This window comes from Corvus moneduloides, chromosome 12 (genome assembly GCF_009650955.1).
Source record: "Corvus moneduloides isolate bCorMon1 chromosome 12, bCorMon1.pri, whole genome shotgun sequence".
Lineage (NCBI taxonomy): Eukaryota > Metazoa > Chordata > Aves > Passeriformes > Corvidae > Corvus > Corvus moneduloides.
In genome coordinates, this window is record NC_045487.1 from 7,409,447 (window position 1) to 7,426,564 (window position 17,118).

Sequence of the window (17,118 nt, forward strand, 5' to 3'; positions counted from 1 at the left end):
TATCAGGAACTTCCACGCCTTGCTCTTGCAAGGACTGCAGATTTTATTAACAAAATAATAGCTTGATCTGGGGAACTTGCTCCAAAACCAAAAAGATTTAATTCTTGTTACTTCACTCAAGTTCTTCATTGTTAGTCCAATGGCAACATGATACTAACACCTTCTCCTGACATTAGTTTCAGATGTCTGTCCTTAATCCTCAGAGTATAACTCAAGAGCCACTGCACACCACGACAAAACCGGATTCCATTCCAGATTTGACCATATTTTGAAGGCACGAAAAAATTAATGCAGTTCAAGCAGATGAGTAAAAACCTAAAATTTTAGTTCCTGCAGTCATGCCAATAGGCCACAGTGTGTACCCTTCTTATGAAGACAGTATTAGCATTTTTTTGACAACAGAGATTCATTTGCATTCACAGCTTTGCAGGAACATTGTCTTTTAATGCTTGTAGGTTCAGCTGTTGACAGGTTCCTCTTGTTCCCATCTGTTACCATGCCATTGCTTCTCTCAGACACCAAAGCACACGAGACATCCTACTCACCCTGCGGAAGCTTAGCCAGTCCTGGTGGCAGTACGGGAAGGTCCCATCCAGCTCTACAGGCAGCTGTGAGCTGTCTATGTGCTTATGGAGGGATTTCATGGAGGTGAGAAGTTCAAACTGCACAGGAATAGAAAGGAAAAGAAAAAAGCACACTTCTGTTAGGGTGTGAGTACTGGAGGCGGAGGGGAAGGTTAACAAAAGGTAGAATCCATCATTTCTTTATCTATCTTGCACAGAAGCACAGCATGCAATGTGTACCTGCATTATCACTACAATATGAAGGGGAAAAAAACCCCAATTCAATCTTAGACCAGCTTGTTGAACAGCTCAGTGGGCGAACCCTGAAGGAATGCAGGCCACAACATGCTGTTTCACCAGGCAGAACATCTGTGATGGGAGTCTGGCAGCAGCCTGCCTTCTCCAGAGCCAGTACCTCCCGGTGTAAGCATAGCAACTCCCTCGTATGTTCCCACAGTTGTGCTGCGATTTGCATCTGTTTGGAGAATCTGGGAGGTTAAATCCAGCCCCCAGCTTCCCCATCTCACTTCCTGGAAAAAGAGTCTAACAGAGCAGCCTCTGCCCTGCCCTCAACTCTCCACTCATCAAAGCAGCTATTTGCTCCAAGAGTTTCTTGGATCTTGACACAGGTAACTTGCCTTCTGCAAGTCTGTAGGACCTCAGAGCATATCTACACTCACCAGAGCAACAAGTGCTCCTGCAGGTACATGGAAGCCAGCCCAGACACAAACTCAGGTGCAGACATTTAACTCCCACACACACAATACAAAGTTTCCACCTCCTTACAAAATTGTGATGATGCTTCCAATTCCTCCTGTATGCCCTTGTCTTTATTAGCCTTTCCTGTGTTCCCTCCTACACTCTTTGTGTTTGTTCAATGTGTTTAATGTCTTCTGTAGCTCTCCCTGCATGCACATGCCTGCAGCCCCCATTCTGACTCTGAATTCTTCCACATGGGGGCAATAAGGAAATGGACTAATAGCATTTGTTATTCTTTAGCCTTTTGGGACACCACACGACACACACAGCAAACCTGATGCCTATCACAACATCTTCATCCACAGGAGCCAAAAAGGAGGTCCAGGCCTACTCTGTAGCCTACAGAGTTTTAGCAGGCACAGAATTTCAGTCCACTCTTGTAGCTTGCAGCAGTCTTGGAGCAGAGGGAGAGGACTAAGATGAAATCTGATCCTCTTCACTCACCACAGAGTGGCTCGGAGCCCACATTTCTTATACAGCCATAGAATACCAAGACAGTTTTACTTGTAGTGGGGGAGTTCAGTGATGTTGTGGTAACTTTCCCTCCTGTTAGTCTTTCAAGACATTTTGGCTACAAAGGGAACCTCACACAAATGCCAATCTCATCTTCTTCTTGCAGAAGTCTCTCAGCCACTGGCAGCAGCAGGTATGAAGAGAGGAAACAGGAGAGATGCAAAAGCCAGGAAAGCAACAAGCACCTTCAAAGGTGGAGTTCAGGATTTAGCCTAATGTGATCTCTTCCTGACCACGCATTTATTGTTAATAGGAGAACATGAAAAGCATCCCTAGCAAATTGTGCAGGGCTCCTCCATACACTTATCCATGCTCCCAACAAACCCTGTGTCTTGAGTCCCCAGCAGATTGATGTAAATGTGGTGCAAATGTCACTGATGGACGGGGCAATAAACAGAGCATGACAGGGATCTGTTCAGCTCACATAAACACTACAACCCAGTAAATATCACACCCATAAGAGACCATGACCACAAAACACAGAAGACATCTACAGAGATTTCATGTGTGAATAAACATACATCAATGACAGGGAATTTGCTTCTGGAGAATTAAATAAGAGATAGCAAGAGTGGCCCAGCAAACCCCAGATACATGGTTTCATTACCTGTCCTCCTGGTGGCTTCTCCATCCGAAAAGTCAGATCTCTTTCAACCAGAAGCAGTACTCCATGAATACAGTGAGGATTCATGTCCTATAACAGAACAGAGCACAAATCCATTACTGATCTGCCTTGGATACTACAGAGAATGTACTACCCCAGGTTCATATACAAGATTGCAATTCATCCTTCAAAGGCATCTACAAAGCCTAGAAGGCAGGCACCAGAAATTAAGGAAGGCCAGTCTACAGGGTACCAAGGTGATGTCTTTAAGGTAGTTTGCTTCAGGTCAACTAGTCCCGTAATATTTAAGAATGCAGTGGAAAAGGTGAGGTGTTGGCTGTACTAAAAAAGCTCTGCCTTCTGCACAGGGAAGTGAGTCAAGGGGAAAAAAAAACAGAAGCAAAAGAAACCCAAAACCAAAACCCATGTTCTGTGTCCAAGTTTTTTCCTGATAACTTTCCTGGTTACTTCACCTAAACGAAAGGAAGTGGCTTTCCCCCCTCCACCCCTGCCCAGTGCCAAAAACTTTGTCTTGTCTCCACTTACTGCCAATTTACAATCAAGTACTTGCATCCTGTTTCTACTGTTAAACTGACAAATTCCAAATACAAGGGATGTCTGGAAGCTGTAGTTCAAACTCAGTGATCCAGAAGCAGCTCTCCAATTATAGAAGCATTCTACAGGGAAGTGAGAAACAGGCAGAGAGAGCAACAGTAGGAAGAGGGAAACATGGCAGAAAGATTCAGACCATGGAGACAGGGCTCACTACATATGATGCCCGGACCAGGAAAGCAAGAAGAGCCATTTAAGCTGCTGTGCCTCATAGTTAAACAAGAGCCATTCCATTTCAATGTCTCCTACACAGTCTTTGTCTCTGCAAAGATCTCAGGAATTGTCAAGCAACAAATCCTTTCTGGTGTCACTCAAGCTGCAAGGAACCTGCCACACAGCAGGCCACAACAGCAAAGGAAACCTGTTTAAATAAACAGCTCCAGCAGTGTGTAGGGTTAAATATCTGCCAGGAGCAGCAGAGCCAGAGTATAGAGGCAAGTGGACTGATGGCTTAGGTTTTAACTTTCATATTTCTTAAATCCTGTACAGCCTAGTATGTAACTCTGAAATTTCATATGGCCTGTTAGCAACTGTTCTCTCATGCTGGTTAGACATAACATTCAGCAGAGACTGAATGACCTAACCTGACACTGGGCCCAGTTCAGCAATTAAGAAACAATGCCAACACAAGGAGCCCAAATTCTGCAAGTGAAAGCAGCAGCAGCAGAGGTTCCAGAACAGCTGAAAAAGACCTTTCCCTCACCCAGTCCTAAACCACGATCCTTTTCAACAGGCAGCAAAAAAATCCCAACTGAAACACCTTCCAAAACCATGAGAGGTTTCTAAATTGTCTCAAATTTCTCCAAAGTGAATTATTCACACTTTCTCTGTTATTTGAACACTGATCAGAAGGCCAAAAAGGATTTATTGCGTAATTAGGCTGCAAAAGATAAATACTGAAGAGAGGATGGGGAGGTAACACAGCTGTATCACCAGCTCTGAATTTATCTGCTAGAAAGTACTGAAGGATGAAGACTGGACACAGCTTCAAGACTGATGATGGTACTAAACTAATTTTTTTCTTACACAATCCCTCTTCTACTCCAATAGTCACAAGATGTGCAATCTGAGTGAGGGATAAAGGTAGTGATAGCGTAACAAGAGGTTACCACAACAGCCAAAACACTCATTTGTTTGTTTGTTACTACTGAAAATAGAAACTGAAAAACTATTCACAAATAAAGCTGTCAAGGGAAAAGTTCAGGGTTTTCCAACTCAAGAAGAAATTTTATTTCCAAAGAAGTCAAGTACTTTTCAACATATTTTTTTAATTTAATAGCTGAAGTCAGTCTCATCTAGCACTGATGGAGCAATCCAAAGACTTAAACAGTTTACCAGGAGCATCTCAGGAGATAAGCAGAGCTGGAAACAGCAGGATGCTAATTGAGGAAGGTTTCCTGCAGCTTTATGCACAATCTCTTACCACCTTTGCTAACAAAACCAACTATATGGAAGCAAAGAAACAAGAGTTCCACACATCTAAGTGAACTCCTCACCTCCCAAAGTAGGTACAGTGTGGACAGCACAGAATAGAGGGGCATCAATAGGAGTTCAGAAAGCATCAAGGTAAACATAAATCTTTTTATTATTCTTCTTTTTAAAGAGAATTAGATACTTTCTTCAGTGTTTCTCAGACTGAAGTTCAAGTTTTCTGGCTTCCTGCCCCAAATGGAAACCCATGGCCAGACTTAACAACACTGGCACAGCCTGAAGCACAGGCTGCCAGGAATGTTTGCGCAGGTTTGTGTTTGACACCTCAGTCAGTCTCAAAGTGACCACCCTAATGGAGTAGCAGGAGTTCCCTGGTCTTTAGCATGAGACCAAGGTCCTCTGTACTTCTGCACTAAGTGACAATGCAAGTACACCTCTTGAACAGAGAGGTTTGCACAGAACTTCTCTGCTTTCAAATGCTAAACTGACTCTTTCCAATTCAACACACAAACACAGCCTATTACAGGATTAAGCCTTTGCACTGATATGGAAAATTCGAAAGAATCTCACTCTATTAAGACTCAGGCAGAGGGAAATCCCACAGATACCTGCTCACTGAAGGCCAGTGCACACATTCCATTGTCCATGCCCTGCCTGCTCACTGAGCAAGGGATCAGCCTAGCACTGAGTAGCAAAGTTCCTCTTAAGAGGCCCCCCAGCACACGGCTTACTGGTGACAACCTGTAACCAAACATTACAGCATTACCCCTGCAAAAATCCTTGCTCCAAAGCATCATTACACAGTTTCCCACAGGAACAAGCATGATCTATTCCTGCAACATGCACACACTGTGCACTTCCCTTCACCTCTGCACAGAGCTGCCAGAGTTCCTCCTGCTTCTTCCTGAGTTAGCTCTGCAGCAGCTTTTTATTCTGCCCCGCTCCCTCTGCTCTGGCTGCTGTCTGGGACAGAAAGATTTTCTAGCCACGCAATATTCTAAAAAGAAGGGGAAAAAAAATTCTTGCAGAATGCAATTGCCCCTACCCTGAAGGCAGAGAGGACAAGTTCCCACCAGTTTACCAGGTTGTTCTGGACAGAGCAACTGACAGACTCCTAGTGCTGGAGGGAAAACTAATCTGCAAGCACCCAAAGTTGTCTACTACCATTTAATTCCAATCATGCATTCATTCTGGAAAGATGGAGAAAGTGGAAAAAGGATTTCCTCAGGCTGATGGATCTTGATCCAGGAGCCTTTGCTCCCCAAGAGTCTCTCTAGGCTTAACAGATCCAAGCAGGAAGGGACTCTGCATTAGGGCATCCCATCTGTGCTTCCCCTCTGTGAAGCAGTGCTTCCCACTGCTGGGTTAAGAGGAAAACAGCCATTCAGAATTGAACAAGCAATACGGGACCTCAACATTTAACAGATTCCAGCACATTATCATAGTAGGCTTCACAGAAATTATGTAAATAAAATCCTGGATAAGGAAAGTGCAGGACAGCAGAGAAATGAGCTCTAGAGGTAAGAGACACTGAGATGTGTAAGTGATTTCAGAAAGGACCCCAAGGAGGTGATCTGCTCTGTAACCTTAGAGGCATAACACACAGTCTGTGCCTCAGCGCAGTCACTGGCCAGGCAAACCCTGCTGCACTCTGAAACACTTAGCTTGCCTCACTGCAGTTACACCCAGTTTTCTGTATTACTCTATCCTTGCTCCAGAGCAGAGGAGAACATTGCCATAGGATCATGGAGTAAATGCTGAGGATCTCCAAATGCTCAGAGGAGCCAGGGATTAGTCAGTCCTGTGCCCTAACTAGGTGATGAGCTACATAAACAGGTCTCCTTTACAGTGTCTTCGGAAGAGTCAGTGTAAGGATCAAAGAAACATAAGCAGAGTAATCAGCCTCTGTCAGTCACTGTTACCTGGAGCACACACTCAGATCCAGCAAACTGTCTTGCAGCACATTAAACTCTGTTAAATAACTGTAGCACCACCCTGGTAACGAGGTGCTCAGAGCCAAACAGCCATCACAGCACAGCAAAAAGCTTCCCCACTCCCTCAGTTTAGAGGGGAAACTTAAGGTTAAAATGGCATTATTACCATGCTTGTATGAGAACTGAGACAGCCAGAACATGTTGCTGATTTCCAAATCAGGCCACTAAGACTGCCATGCAACTTACATGGACAGTGAAATGCTCTAAAGCTTTAACAAGCCCACTGCCACGTGGGCACAGCATGAAAGAGAATGTATTTGCTTGTTACCTCTGCAGAACTGAGCAGGGCACCAGATTACTCCTTCCCCACAGAGAATAAGCATGCTGATAGAGCTCACAGCTCCACCCAGCCCAGGAAGCAGGAGAACAGACCTCTGAGTCAGACTCAACTCTCAGATGTGGCACTGAAGCATATAAACCACAGACATCAGCTTCATTAAAACATTGCCCTGTTCCAGTTTGCAGAGTTTGAATTCTAAGAGACCTAAGCTCTGATTTAAAAGGAACACCTGCTTAAACAAGATTAGTCATCGCTACAACCCAGCATCTCGCTGGCAGCAGCAGCAGATAGTTCCTATCTGGGAGGGGGGTGGGCAACACAACCCACTGGCTTCCCAAGTGACTGATATGAAAGCCTTTGACCTGAAGCAATACAGAGTTACAGCACGTCCGATTCTAATCATTCACCGACAGCCACATTAACAGCTGCACGTGCTTTTCCACCTGGCATGGTAAGTAGTGTCCTTCCCTACCCATGGCAGCAGGCAGAGGCCTCTCTTCCTCCCTTCTCTGGCAGGCAAAAATCCCTGCACATTTCACACAGCCCCTCAGTGCAGGGGACAACATCTCCAAGCAGGATAATTCATGACAGCATTGAGACTTGGGTATGGGCTGTTCTCAGCATTGAGATGAAAGCAAATTTGGAAGGGTGGGGAGGGGTGTTCTCCCCTAACTCAGACTTGCTTAGGTCTTTTGCTTTGTCTGCAGTCTGGCAAGTCCAGGTCATCCTCCTAAAGCAGGGTTGGGTGCGTATCTCCACCTCACAAAGACAACTGAAAGCCAGGTGGCAGAAGGATACATAAGCAGCAGATGGAGATGTAACATCCAACCACGACAGCAAGCCAGCCAGTGCTCCTCTGCCCAAGCTCGAGGCTCACCTGCAATGTGCTGAATGCCTTGAAGAGAGCAGGAACGGGTAAACAGCGACGAGCGTCCACAAGAACAGTGAGACCCAAAGCCTGACATTCTGGTCTGCAAGGACAAAGATAAAAAGGTCACCTTTGTCACCAATGAAAATTAACAAGACTATGGAAACAACCTGTAGTCATGGCAGGGTGAAAAAACCAGTACATTATGGCTTTGTAATAACAGGAACAAACTGGCCACCTTCTCCTAAATAAGATAAATACACAGAAACGACCAACCAATTGCTCAATTTTTACCTTTGCCATATGATTCTGTGACTTCCACCCAATTTCCCATTTTTCCTATTCCTAGAATATGTGTCACTGATGGCAAGGGTGCTGATGCCCACTGGATAATCCACACAGGAAAACCAGTCCTTCCTAATTGTGTTCAGGGACAAGCTTGGTTTCAGCCTCACTGCTTCAGAAGAGCAGCCAGTCTGGAGCAGACCCAATGCCTATCTCACCCAGAATCAGATTTGAAGGGAGAAGCATATGAAGCAAAGTACAAATTGCAGAAACTTTCTCATGAGTTAAGCCTGCTCCCCTTATAAATAGTTTAAAGGCTTCAAAAAAAAAAATCAGTATCAGAGAGTTAGCTTTACCTCTTCTTATTTAATCACCTAAAAGTGATGAGCTGAGGAAGAAGAGCCTGTCATAGTGAGAGGAAGAGCAGCTGCAGCAAACTCCAGCCTGCAGACTCCAAAACCAATTTTCAGCCAGTCATCAAGACAGACTCTCAACCCTTGCAGATCCTCCCTCCCTCTCAGCATGGAGGCCTGGCCCTAAAATACCATGTCACAACACTATCACAGAGCTGCTGCATGACTGCCCCATGATAGCTCCCAAATCCCATTTTCTGAACTAATGAAGGATAGCAAGAATGGCTTAGATTCATGGCAACACATGAAAACATTCAGTACACACCAAATTCTATCACACTATGTGGACAAGGCATATACAGAACAGGTAAAGTGCTTGCTCAACACAAGCTTGTTCACCCTAGCAGAAGACTGCCACCTGTGTAATTTCAGGACTGTCTGGACCAAGTTCCTAGGCCAAGAAAGTCAACCTCTTTCCATTCCTGCCTCAATTCCCACCTCCCTGAAAGGCAGAGTAGACAGGGCAGCAGCTGTCTGCCCTGTCAGCCCAAGAGCATCACAAACCTTGGGATGCTATGCAAGTACAGAAGAAGGCGTACAAGCTCAGTGGTATTGCAGTGGGGGTTTAACCAGGCTCTGTTCCTTGTCGTTATTATGGCCACTGCACGTCCTGATTTGTCTCTTGTACCTGTAAAAAGAGAGCAGGGGTGGAAATGACACAAGTAATTCAACAGAGCCTGGTTCCAGGTGTGTATGCCTCATATTCTCCCACTAAGACCCCACCACCTTCCTGGAAATCCTCCACAGAGCTCAATATGTATGATTCTGTATTTGCCGCAGATGGTAGGAGGCTATAAACACATTTCCAAAGTACCCAAATGCTGCCCCGGAGTGAAGCAGATGAGCTCAGCTTGTCTTTCTCTCATGGTAGTGTTAAATTTGGACTGCTGTCCTTTACCCAAACATACATTCTTCATAAATATGGCTGAAGTTGTCTAATAACGCAATCTTGAGAAAAGCAAGCATCTCATAAACTCAAGATACAGAATCTCACCTTCACATTGCTGTCAGGTGAGAGAACACAGACAGGTCTGCAGAACATGCACCATGTAACGAGACTGGGCACATGTTGCAGGCTGAGCCGAGAACAGAACCAGGCATCTCCTTGAAGCAAAGCCCTGGAGCAGGAGCCCAGAGCTCCTCCTCAGAGGCTGCAGAGAGGACAGCCCAGGAGCACACTCCTGCCTGCCTACAGCTCTGACAAGGGCAGAGTCAGTGCCAGGCTTTCATTACGTGCAGAGCTTGCTCAGTGCCCAGGGAATAGATAGAGCACAGTATGGGCAACCCAGCTGAGTTGCGATACACTGAAGAAGGAGAAATCCCTCTGCTTCAGTTAGCCAGGAAGGACAATGCTTCTCTGCCACCCATTTTCCAAAAGCCCAAAGTCATAGCTTACCACAGGAGGAAAAGGACCTAACAGTGCCACATCTGGAATTATGTCCAGCCTCTTCTCCAGATGCAAAAGCAGGATAAAGAACAGGTGGACACACCACATTGGAAAGCCAGAACTGCCTCTGAGACTCCAAATCAGGCAGTGCCTGCAGTGAGCCTGCTCAAGCAACTGGGAAGGTGAGTGATTTGGAGAACAGGAGGTACAACACTGCTCTTGTGTGAAAAGTATTTCACAAGAACAGGAGCCATATCCTGTCATACAAACTGTATAAGGAAGGATGGAGGGGGGTGTGTGTGTCAGAAATCCCAAGCACAAGACAAAACGAGAGGCCTAGAGAAAGCTGTTTCTTCCTCTCCTGAACTCTTGCTACCACAGGAGATACTGTCCTGGACTACCTCTCTCCCCCATCCCAGGGACAAGCATGTGAGCTGACAGGTAAAACAGACACAGATGGACAGCCCCAAGCATGGAAAGCTGCCCCGGTGTGATCTCAATCTGTCACTAGGACATGACTCGAGTAAGTGCCACAGACACAGATGGACACCATTTTGAAGCAGGGCTTTCTTCCTCCCAGGGACCAAAACTATGCACAGGCTTTCTCTTGCTAATAAAAATCTTTCATCATCAGTGTGATTCAGGACAACTTTTATTACTCCTGAAATACTGTAGCCTGGATGCTGCATAATCAAAAAGCTGGAAAGAAATTTAAAAAAGCTTGTTAATGTAATTTGTTTCATAAGCTAAGGGGACCATCACAAAATAAAATAGCAAAGTCCTCAATTACTGGAAAAATGGCTCAATAACCATGCTCAGTAAAAGCTTTTTAACTCTGAAGCAACATCTTCTGTCCATCAGGCAGGTTGGGTATCACCAGAATTTGATTAAACCTTGAACTTCCATATAGTAATCTTGGAATTGCCTGACCAGGTCAAAAAAAGCAACTACAGCCACCAGGGCTAGGTCTTCAACAGCGGCATAACCTAGATCATTCAGGAGCAGAACCCAGAACTGAAACTATCCTGGCAGTTTCGTCTAACTCCATCAGCTACCAGTTCACTAATTAGCTTTTATTTACCATTCATTACAAAAGTTATTCTTTCTAATGCAATTACTGTGTCATTACCACTGACTAACATAAAGCATTTAACTGAGTGGTCAGTACATTCCCTCAGGTGTGAGGATTGCCCACTGAAACCCCAAAGGGGCAGAGAGGTCAATCAAATCTGATACTGCTTTTACAGGAAACACAATTCCTTCCCTAGAGAAAAACTTCCTTGGAAGCAGTACCAAACCAAATCCTTGCTTCTTCTGGGCATTAGAAGGGCACATCCCTTCATCACATACTCAAATGCTTTTGCCTCATTTAATAGTGGTACATTATGATAAGAATCTGTGACAAAGGGAGTGTTAGGTAACATGGTCAGGCTCTTGCAACAGCATGGACTGTGAGCTTCTCTGAAAGACCCTCTCTAATCCTGTAATTTTTTGGGCTGTTATATACAGCATAAGAATGTCCAACCTGATCAGCAGACCAGATGATTAAAAATCCTCCTTTGGAATTTATTGTAACAATTCATCTCCTAATGCAAAGTTACACATATGAATGTACCACAATTCTGCCATGCCCTTGGTTTTCCATTTCACCTTCTTCCAGAAACTGGGAAGATTTAACTCCCTTCTTCCTTCCTGGCACAAAGGTGATTGTACCTCTTTCTCAATCATCCTGTGAGATAAACAACCTTCCAGTCTCTTGCCATTAGACACCCAGTTTGGTTACAAGAAAGGGCTGTCACCCTTCTCTGCACCACCTCCAATATTTACCATTTCCTTTTATACCACAGCCCAAACTATTTGAAAGGCATCACCAACAGAGGCAAAAATCAGTCTCTTAATCTGTATAGTCGTCTCCTCCCCTTTACACATGTGAGGTCAAAATGGGTCTTGCAGACCCAGCACCACCTGGGAGATGCCTGTGCTGCCTTTCTGCTCTTCTTCCCAACTCCGCCACACTGCACAGGTCTGCCTGACCTCTTCTCTGAGCTTGGGCCCTCTGCCCAATTTTCAACTCATACGTGGTTCCTGAGCTGATCAAATGCAGTTCCTCCTGCCCCACACCAAAAAACCTTCTCGCTGGCTTGGGAAGGACAAGCCCACAGGGGCTCCTTACACAGAGCTGCCAAATGCTGTTTCTCACTAGACAGGTAGATCTTACTTCCTCTGCTTTACTTCATGTTTGGTTAAACACAAAGACGTCTTGTGCGGGCCCTGTACACCAAGCAATGCTGGCTGCTCAGTCCAACAGCCTCAGCTTTGTTCACTCCTCTGCCAATATTTGCCCCATGCAGAAATTTTATCTGCAGCTATTTGATACTCATTGCTCTATCAGATGCAAACACTGAATAACATTTGACCTACAACCTGATTTTGGCAGAATAATTCTGGGAAGTCCTCCCTTGATAGTTAGTTTTGTCATCTGCTGTTTGGCTACAATATCGTTCATCCGACACATTGCTCATCTGCTTCACTGGGATATTCCTTTCAACTCTCTGTGTCATGAAATCAAATGTTTTCTAAAAATCTATTATATCTAGGTAGCTACATTTAATCAACCAAACTTCTAATTACCAAGAATAAAACTGGTTTTCAAGAGTCCTGTCAAAGAGCATCTTCTACATTCCTATCCTTTAATTATCTACCAAGTGAATCAAGTTTCTATTCCTCTGACCAGGTCTGATGTCAGGCCCACCAGCCCATCATTAGCTGCACCCTCACTCTTTTCTTTTTGAACTCCTGGTATGAGCCCACAGATTTGGCATTTCTGACTCATACACGCTTGGTTAACATTTTGAGACTCCTGAGAGCAAATTAACATTACTCTAATGGCAGGGAAGTTCTACTTCCTGTCCCGCCCATTCAGAAACTTCAGAGGATTCAAGAAGTGTAACTTCTGAAGAGGTTTGGGGTGAAAGAAATAGAATTAGAACCAGTCTCCAGTGCTGCAAAAGGAGGCTCATCTCCCTTGCCCTCCTACAAACCACATTTCCAAGACACTTTCTGGCTCAGCTACTCACCAGGCAGGTAGGCAACTCCACTCCTGAGCAGTTCTGGGTTCACATCCTTGACTATGGTAGGTGCAAACTGACCACCCCAGGCAGTTCCAGAAGTTGGGGATGTTGGGAGAGTAACAAGTGGTGAAGTTTCCTCCAGGGCACTGATTTTACTCACTGGTTTCAACACACCTGTGCCAGTTGCCTCTTTTCTCATCTCTGTCTCTTCTAACACCATCTCTGTAAGACAAGCAACAAACAGAAGCTCAAGCAAAGCTCCACCCGAAAGGTCCCAGGTAAGCACCAGACTGGGGAGGGACCCAGCACTCTGCAGCTCCTCCAGCCCTCATGCCAGCAGCATGCACACTCCAAAACTGGTTATAACATTAATACTACTGTAATTCTAAAAAAAGAAACCAATTTATTGTGAAGTTTGCAAAGTACAAAAGCTTGATTCAGATCAGGATTACTGTAGTCAAAGTCCTTTTTAAAGGTAACACTTCAAGCAGTACATGTCTGCTCACAGCCTGGAAGTCTGGCACAGTGCAAGTCCCTGGCTGAGCTCCAACAATCTGAGCATGCTGAAGTGATAAACCAGCTTCTAACAGGGAGGGCTACTCCATCGGAGCAGAATTACTCCCCCAACACCACTTTCAGATTAGTTCCTGAAAACATGAAGTCAACTGGAGGCTGACAAATCAGCTGGAAATTAGCCAAAGAGACCTTGTTCTCCTAGTCCAGACTTTTTTAATTAACACAATGTGAAAGTCAGAAACCCATTTCAAAGCACTGAAGGACAGGATGATTACACCAACCAGCTCCTGCTCAAAAACTGCACAAAATGCTTCCTTTGTCTGACACTTCAGCTCTAAAGTACAAGTTATCAGAATCAGTTAATTCTAAAATTAAATATCTTGGCTATTACGTGGAAACTAAGACTAGTTCTATCAAGATTCAATTTTCATGTAAGATTATCTGGAAAGAAAAAAAAAAAGTTATCTACCCACTGTGTAAGAAGTATTATTCCCCATTTCCCAACATCATAAGAAGCTAACAGCACATCTTCAATCACACATGTTTAGCACCCTAAGTACAGAACTAGGCTATCCCGGTGTTTGCTGAAAGCTGTACTAAATAAAAGGCTATACTTCACTGCAAATCCTGACACTTCAGTATCTACCAACAAAAATATCAACCTTTCTTCAGGAGAATAAGAGTGGAATATTTATTTGCTTGCTATGAAGTCAGACATTTTAATTGCTACTTAAAATTTACTTCAACCATCCTACCTTCCCGCTGCATCAACAATGTTGACACTTGACTCAGTTTATTTACTAACAGATTCCAATACTTCATTAAAGAGCAGGACCAGGAACAAAGCAGTCCTTGAAGTGGCTTTCAATACAAGTTTTAGCAGTGAAGGAGATTTACAGGTTGAGGCTTAGCCCGAACTACTTTCAAAATTGCTACAATGGGTGAGAGAAGTGCCCTGAGCAGCATGGCTCACTGCACCAAATTACCCAACAGTGGGGGGAAACTAGGAGGAGCTCCAGGACTCTGCACCATCGAGGTCATGACAGAATAGCTGCTCATTCCTCTTTGGTAACACCCCTGGTTGAGGAACATCCCTGGGACCCAGCTTGGCATCTGCTGCATACGGCCACATAAGCTGCTGTGACAGCTTCAGGGCTGTGCCCAGTGCTGGGCCACACTAGAGCCCCACTCTGTTCCTAGGGCTACCTCAGCCTCCACTTCCCAGTGGTGCAAGAGGTCATCCACTTCGGACAACACTGCTACATCCTCCTGAAGCAGCGTTTTAGAGGGGCACTGATCTCCTGCAGAAAGGGTATCACAGAGTCATGGAAGTTGTGCCCAAAGATTTCACGTTAAAAGCTAGTAGATCTTTCAGCAGAACACGGAATCACCTTATCAATGAGCTGTAAGGCCTGGCAATAAGCAGAACCACACAACGTGTAGTAAAGGGATCTGCATTAAATGACAAAAGCCTGCAAAGAGGACCAAAAGGTGAAATTTAAAGAGGATAAAAAAGAGAACATAGATAGGTGTGTTCCACATACGTTACACACCAGGGCAAGAGAAATACATAAATGTACATGACACTCCTGCCTTGGATATATCTCTTAGGAATGAGGTAGCAGCTCCCAAAAGGTAGGAGAGAAGCATTTTGCTCGGCCCACCACACACAGTTCTGATACTGGGGCTCTTCAGCCCTCAGGAAACCTCACTGGAGCTGTGCAGCCTCCAGACTATATACATCTTGCCCAAACAAAACTGTTCCCTGAGTTTCTGAGGCCCAGCTCAGATCTGCAGATGCCGCCTCTCCCAAGCACACTGTTAGTTATTTGCAATCTGGGGCGGAGGAACTCACTAAAGCGGAAATTGTAGAATGCGGAGGATTACATCTAAAAGCAAATTGAGAACAGGGACATCTGAATTTGCCGTGTTTGCAGGTTCCACCTTTCCCCGAGGTTAAGGAAGTGGTAGAGGAGGATTTGCTTGTGTGCATTTCAAAGAGACATTAGCATTTTCCTTGCAAACTGCCCCAGCACCAGTATCACCTATGCTAACATCAGGTAGTAACTGGGAGCAGGAATGGAACACCCTAACAGGTGCTGCTGAATATGCCCCAGTGTGGCTTTTCAGCCTATTTCTTGAATATTAAGATATTTTCCACCCACAAAATAGAGGAATTCTTTCCAGAGCTCCAAAGTTTCAAAATTCACTTTCATTTAGATGCTAGTCATTAGGAAAAAACAGCAGTCATATTATCTGTGAATGGAACCAGTGTAAATTTTAAGCCACCAACTCAAAACAGTTCACATTTGACTTCAGACTTTATTTCTATTTATATCTGAGTCTTTCTAAGTTAGACTATATTTGTGCAGAAAATAAGCTCACTGATATTGGAAGTAAAGGAAGAGAGTTAAGAGACAAGGAAAAACCTGCAGACACAGCAAACTCAGATGCCCCAGTTCTGAACATGTATTTTGACATAATCTACAATATCTGCTGGAACAAGCAAGCTCCTCCACCTCACACAGAGCAAATTGTGCCTCTGCCCACTGCTGCTGAGGTGCGAACTTCACATCTGAATTGACTCAGTACAGCTTAAGCTTTGCTGTCATTTATAGTTTAAAAGTGGGCAAGATACCCACAGTTTCCAATCATAGTAGCAAAATGACCTCAACAAGACAGAGAGAATTTAACCTACAGAACTGCCTCTTGCTGGTAGAGTCCATTTGTAGGACATTTGCTTTGCTTTGTAATTTTATCTCTAAATTATATCTCTGAGGGTTTAATGGGGCTAGATAAGGGGATGGCTTGTTTGGATCTCAAAGCAATCAAATGTAATTGAATGGATTAAGCTTTTTATAGTACCAGCTATAGTGTTTAAGAAATATTGCCAGTATTAAGATACTTCAGCTGCCCTTTGCCTTCAAGAGTTTATTTGGTTAGTTTGGGTAGTTTTCCTGGCGATTTAGGTTGTTTCTTTTGCTTTACAAACACTGAGATAACAAGGCTTGCTTTTTTCTTAAACGGCAATGCCCAAGTTTAACATCAGCAGACTTGAGGCACGAATGTCACTTATTTCAGTCAAATCCCCAGAATCATTTGTATTGTCCTTCATTAAAAACAAACTCCACACGTACCCAAGAGGGGTCCATCACTGCTGAAATCTCCAGCAGTGGCCAAGATTTATTCTTTGGAGCAGTGAGAACATCACACTTATTATCTCGTAACGAGCTGGACCTGGCTAATTTTAGACAGAAGAGATGAGAACACTGAACAAGCAGCCACTGGACTCATGAGCAAAGCGTCCACCCAGCACTCAACACGGACTAGGTGTTTCAAGGCCCAGTCCTGAGCAAGCATGAAATGAAGCCAGGTTCAGCTTGGCCAGGGGAATGGATACCCACAGCGCAGTTACTTCCCGGCATATATCCCCCAAGGCCCACAGACAGGCAGAAGGTGATCCTCTTTTTTCTGTTCATGGTGATAGATGCTCATAGAGATGTGCACTGCAGAAATAGAAACTTTTGAGCTGACCTTCCCATTTCACAGAAGAGAAATGCTTGTCACTTCAGAAGTATTAGAAATGCCTGGCAACCCTGGGTTTGCCTGACTATGGAATTAAATGAGTTTGATACAAATATTAATGAAATTTTATTTTAATCAATGGACACTAATTTAGCTCCATTAGGAGGTCGCTAAGACATCAGGTAAAATGTGACATTTGGACACTTGAGAAGCAGCTGTGTGTGCAGCCAAATGGAGTCATGCTGCAGCTCTTGGCCACATAATTTGGGACCGGGGCAAGCATTACAGTGGCAGCAC

The 17,118-nt window shown here is 44.4% G+C and overlaps 1 protein-coding gene across 8 annotated transcripts in view; it reads right to left on the bottom strand.

Moving 5' to 3' along the window:
* Window positions 1-17,118, bottom strand: part of PLEKHG4 (pleckstrin homology and RhoGEF domain containing G4) — an 86,720-nt gene that overhangs the window by 45,979 nt on the left and 23,623 nt on the right. For all 8 annotated transcript variants that reach the window (XR_004242500.1, XM_032121424.1, XM_032121428.1 and 5 more), the window contains 5 exons: window positions 12,787-13,002; window positions 8,827-8,950; window positions 7,634-7,727; window positions 2,443-2,529; window positions 546-662 (listed from right to left, as the gene is read on the bottom strand). Coding sequence is in view for 7 of the 8 variants with exons in the window: in XM_032121424.1 (XP_031977315.1) it covers window positions 546-662; window positions 2,443-2,529; window positions 7,634-7,727; window positions 8,827-8,950; window positions 12,787-13,002 (638 nt within the window). In the remaining variant the exon portion in view is untranslated. The remainder of the gene's footprint in view (window positions 1-545; window positions 663-2,442; window positions 2,530-7,633; window positions 7,728-8,826; window positions 8,951-12,786; window positions 13,003-17,118) is intronic.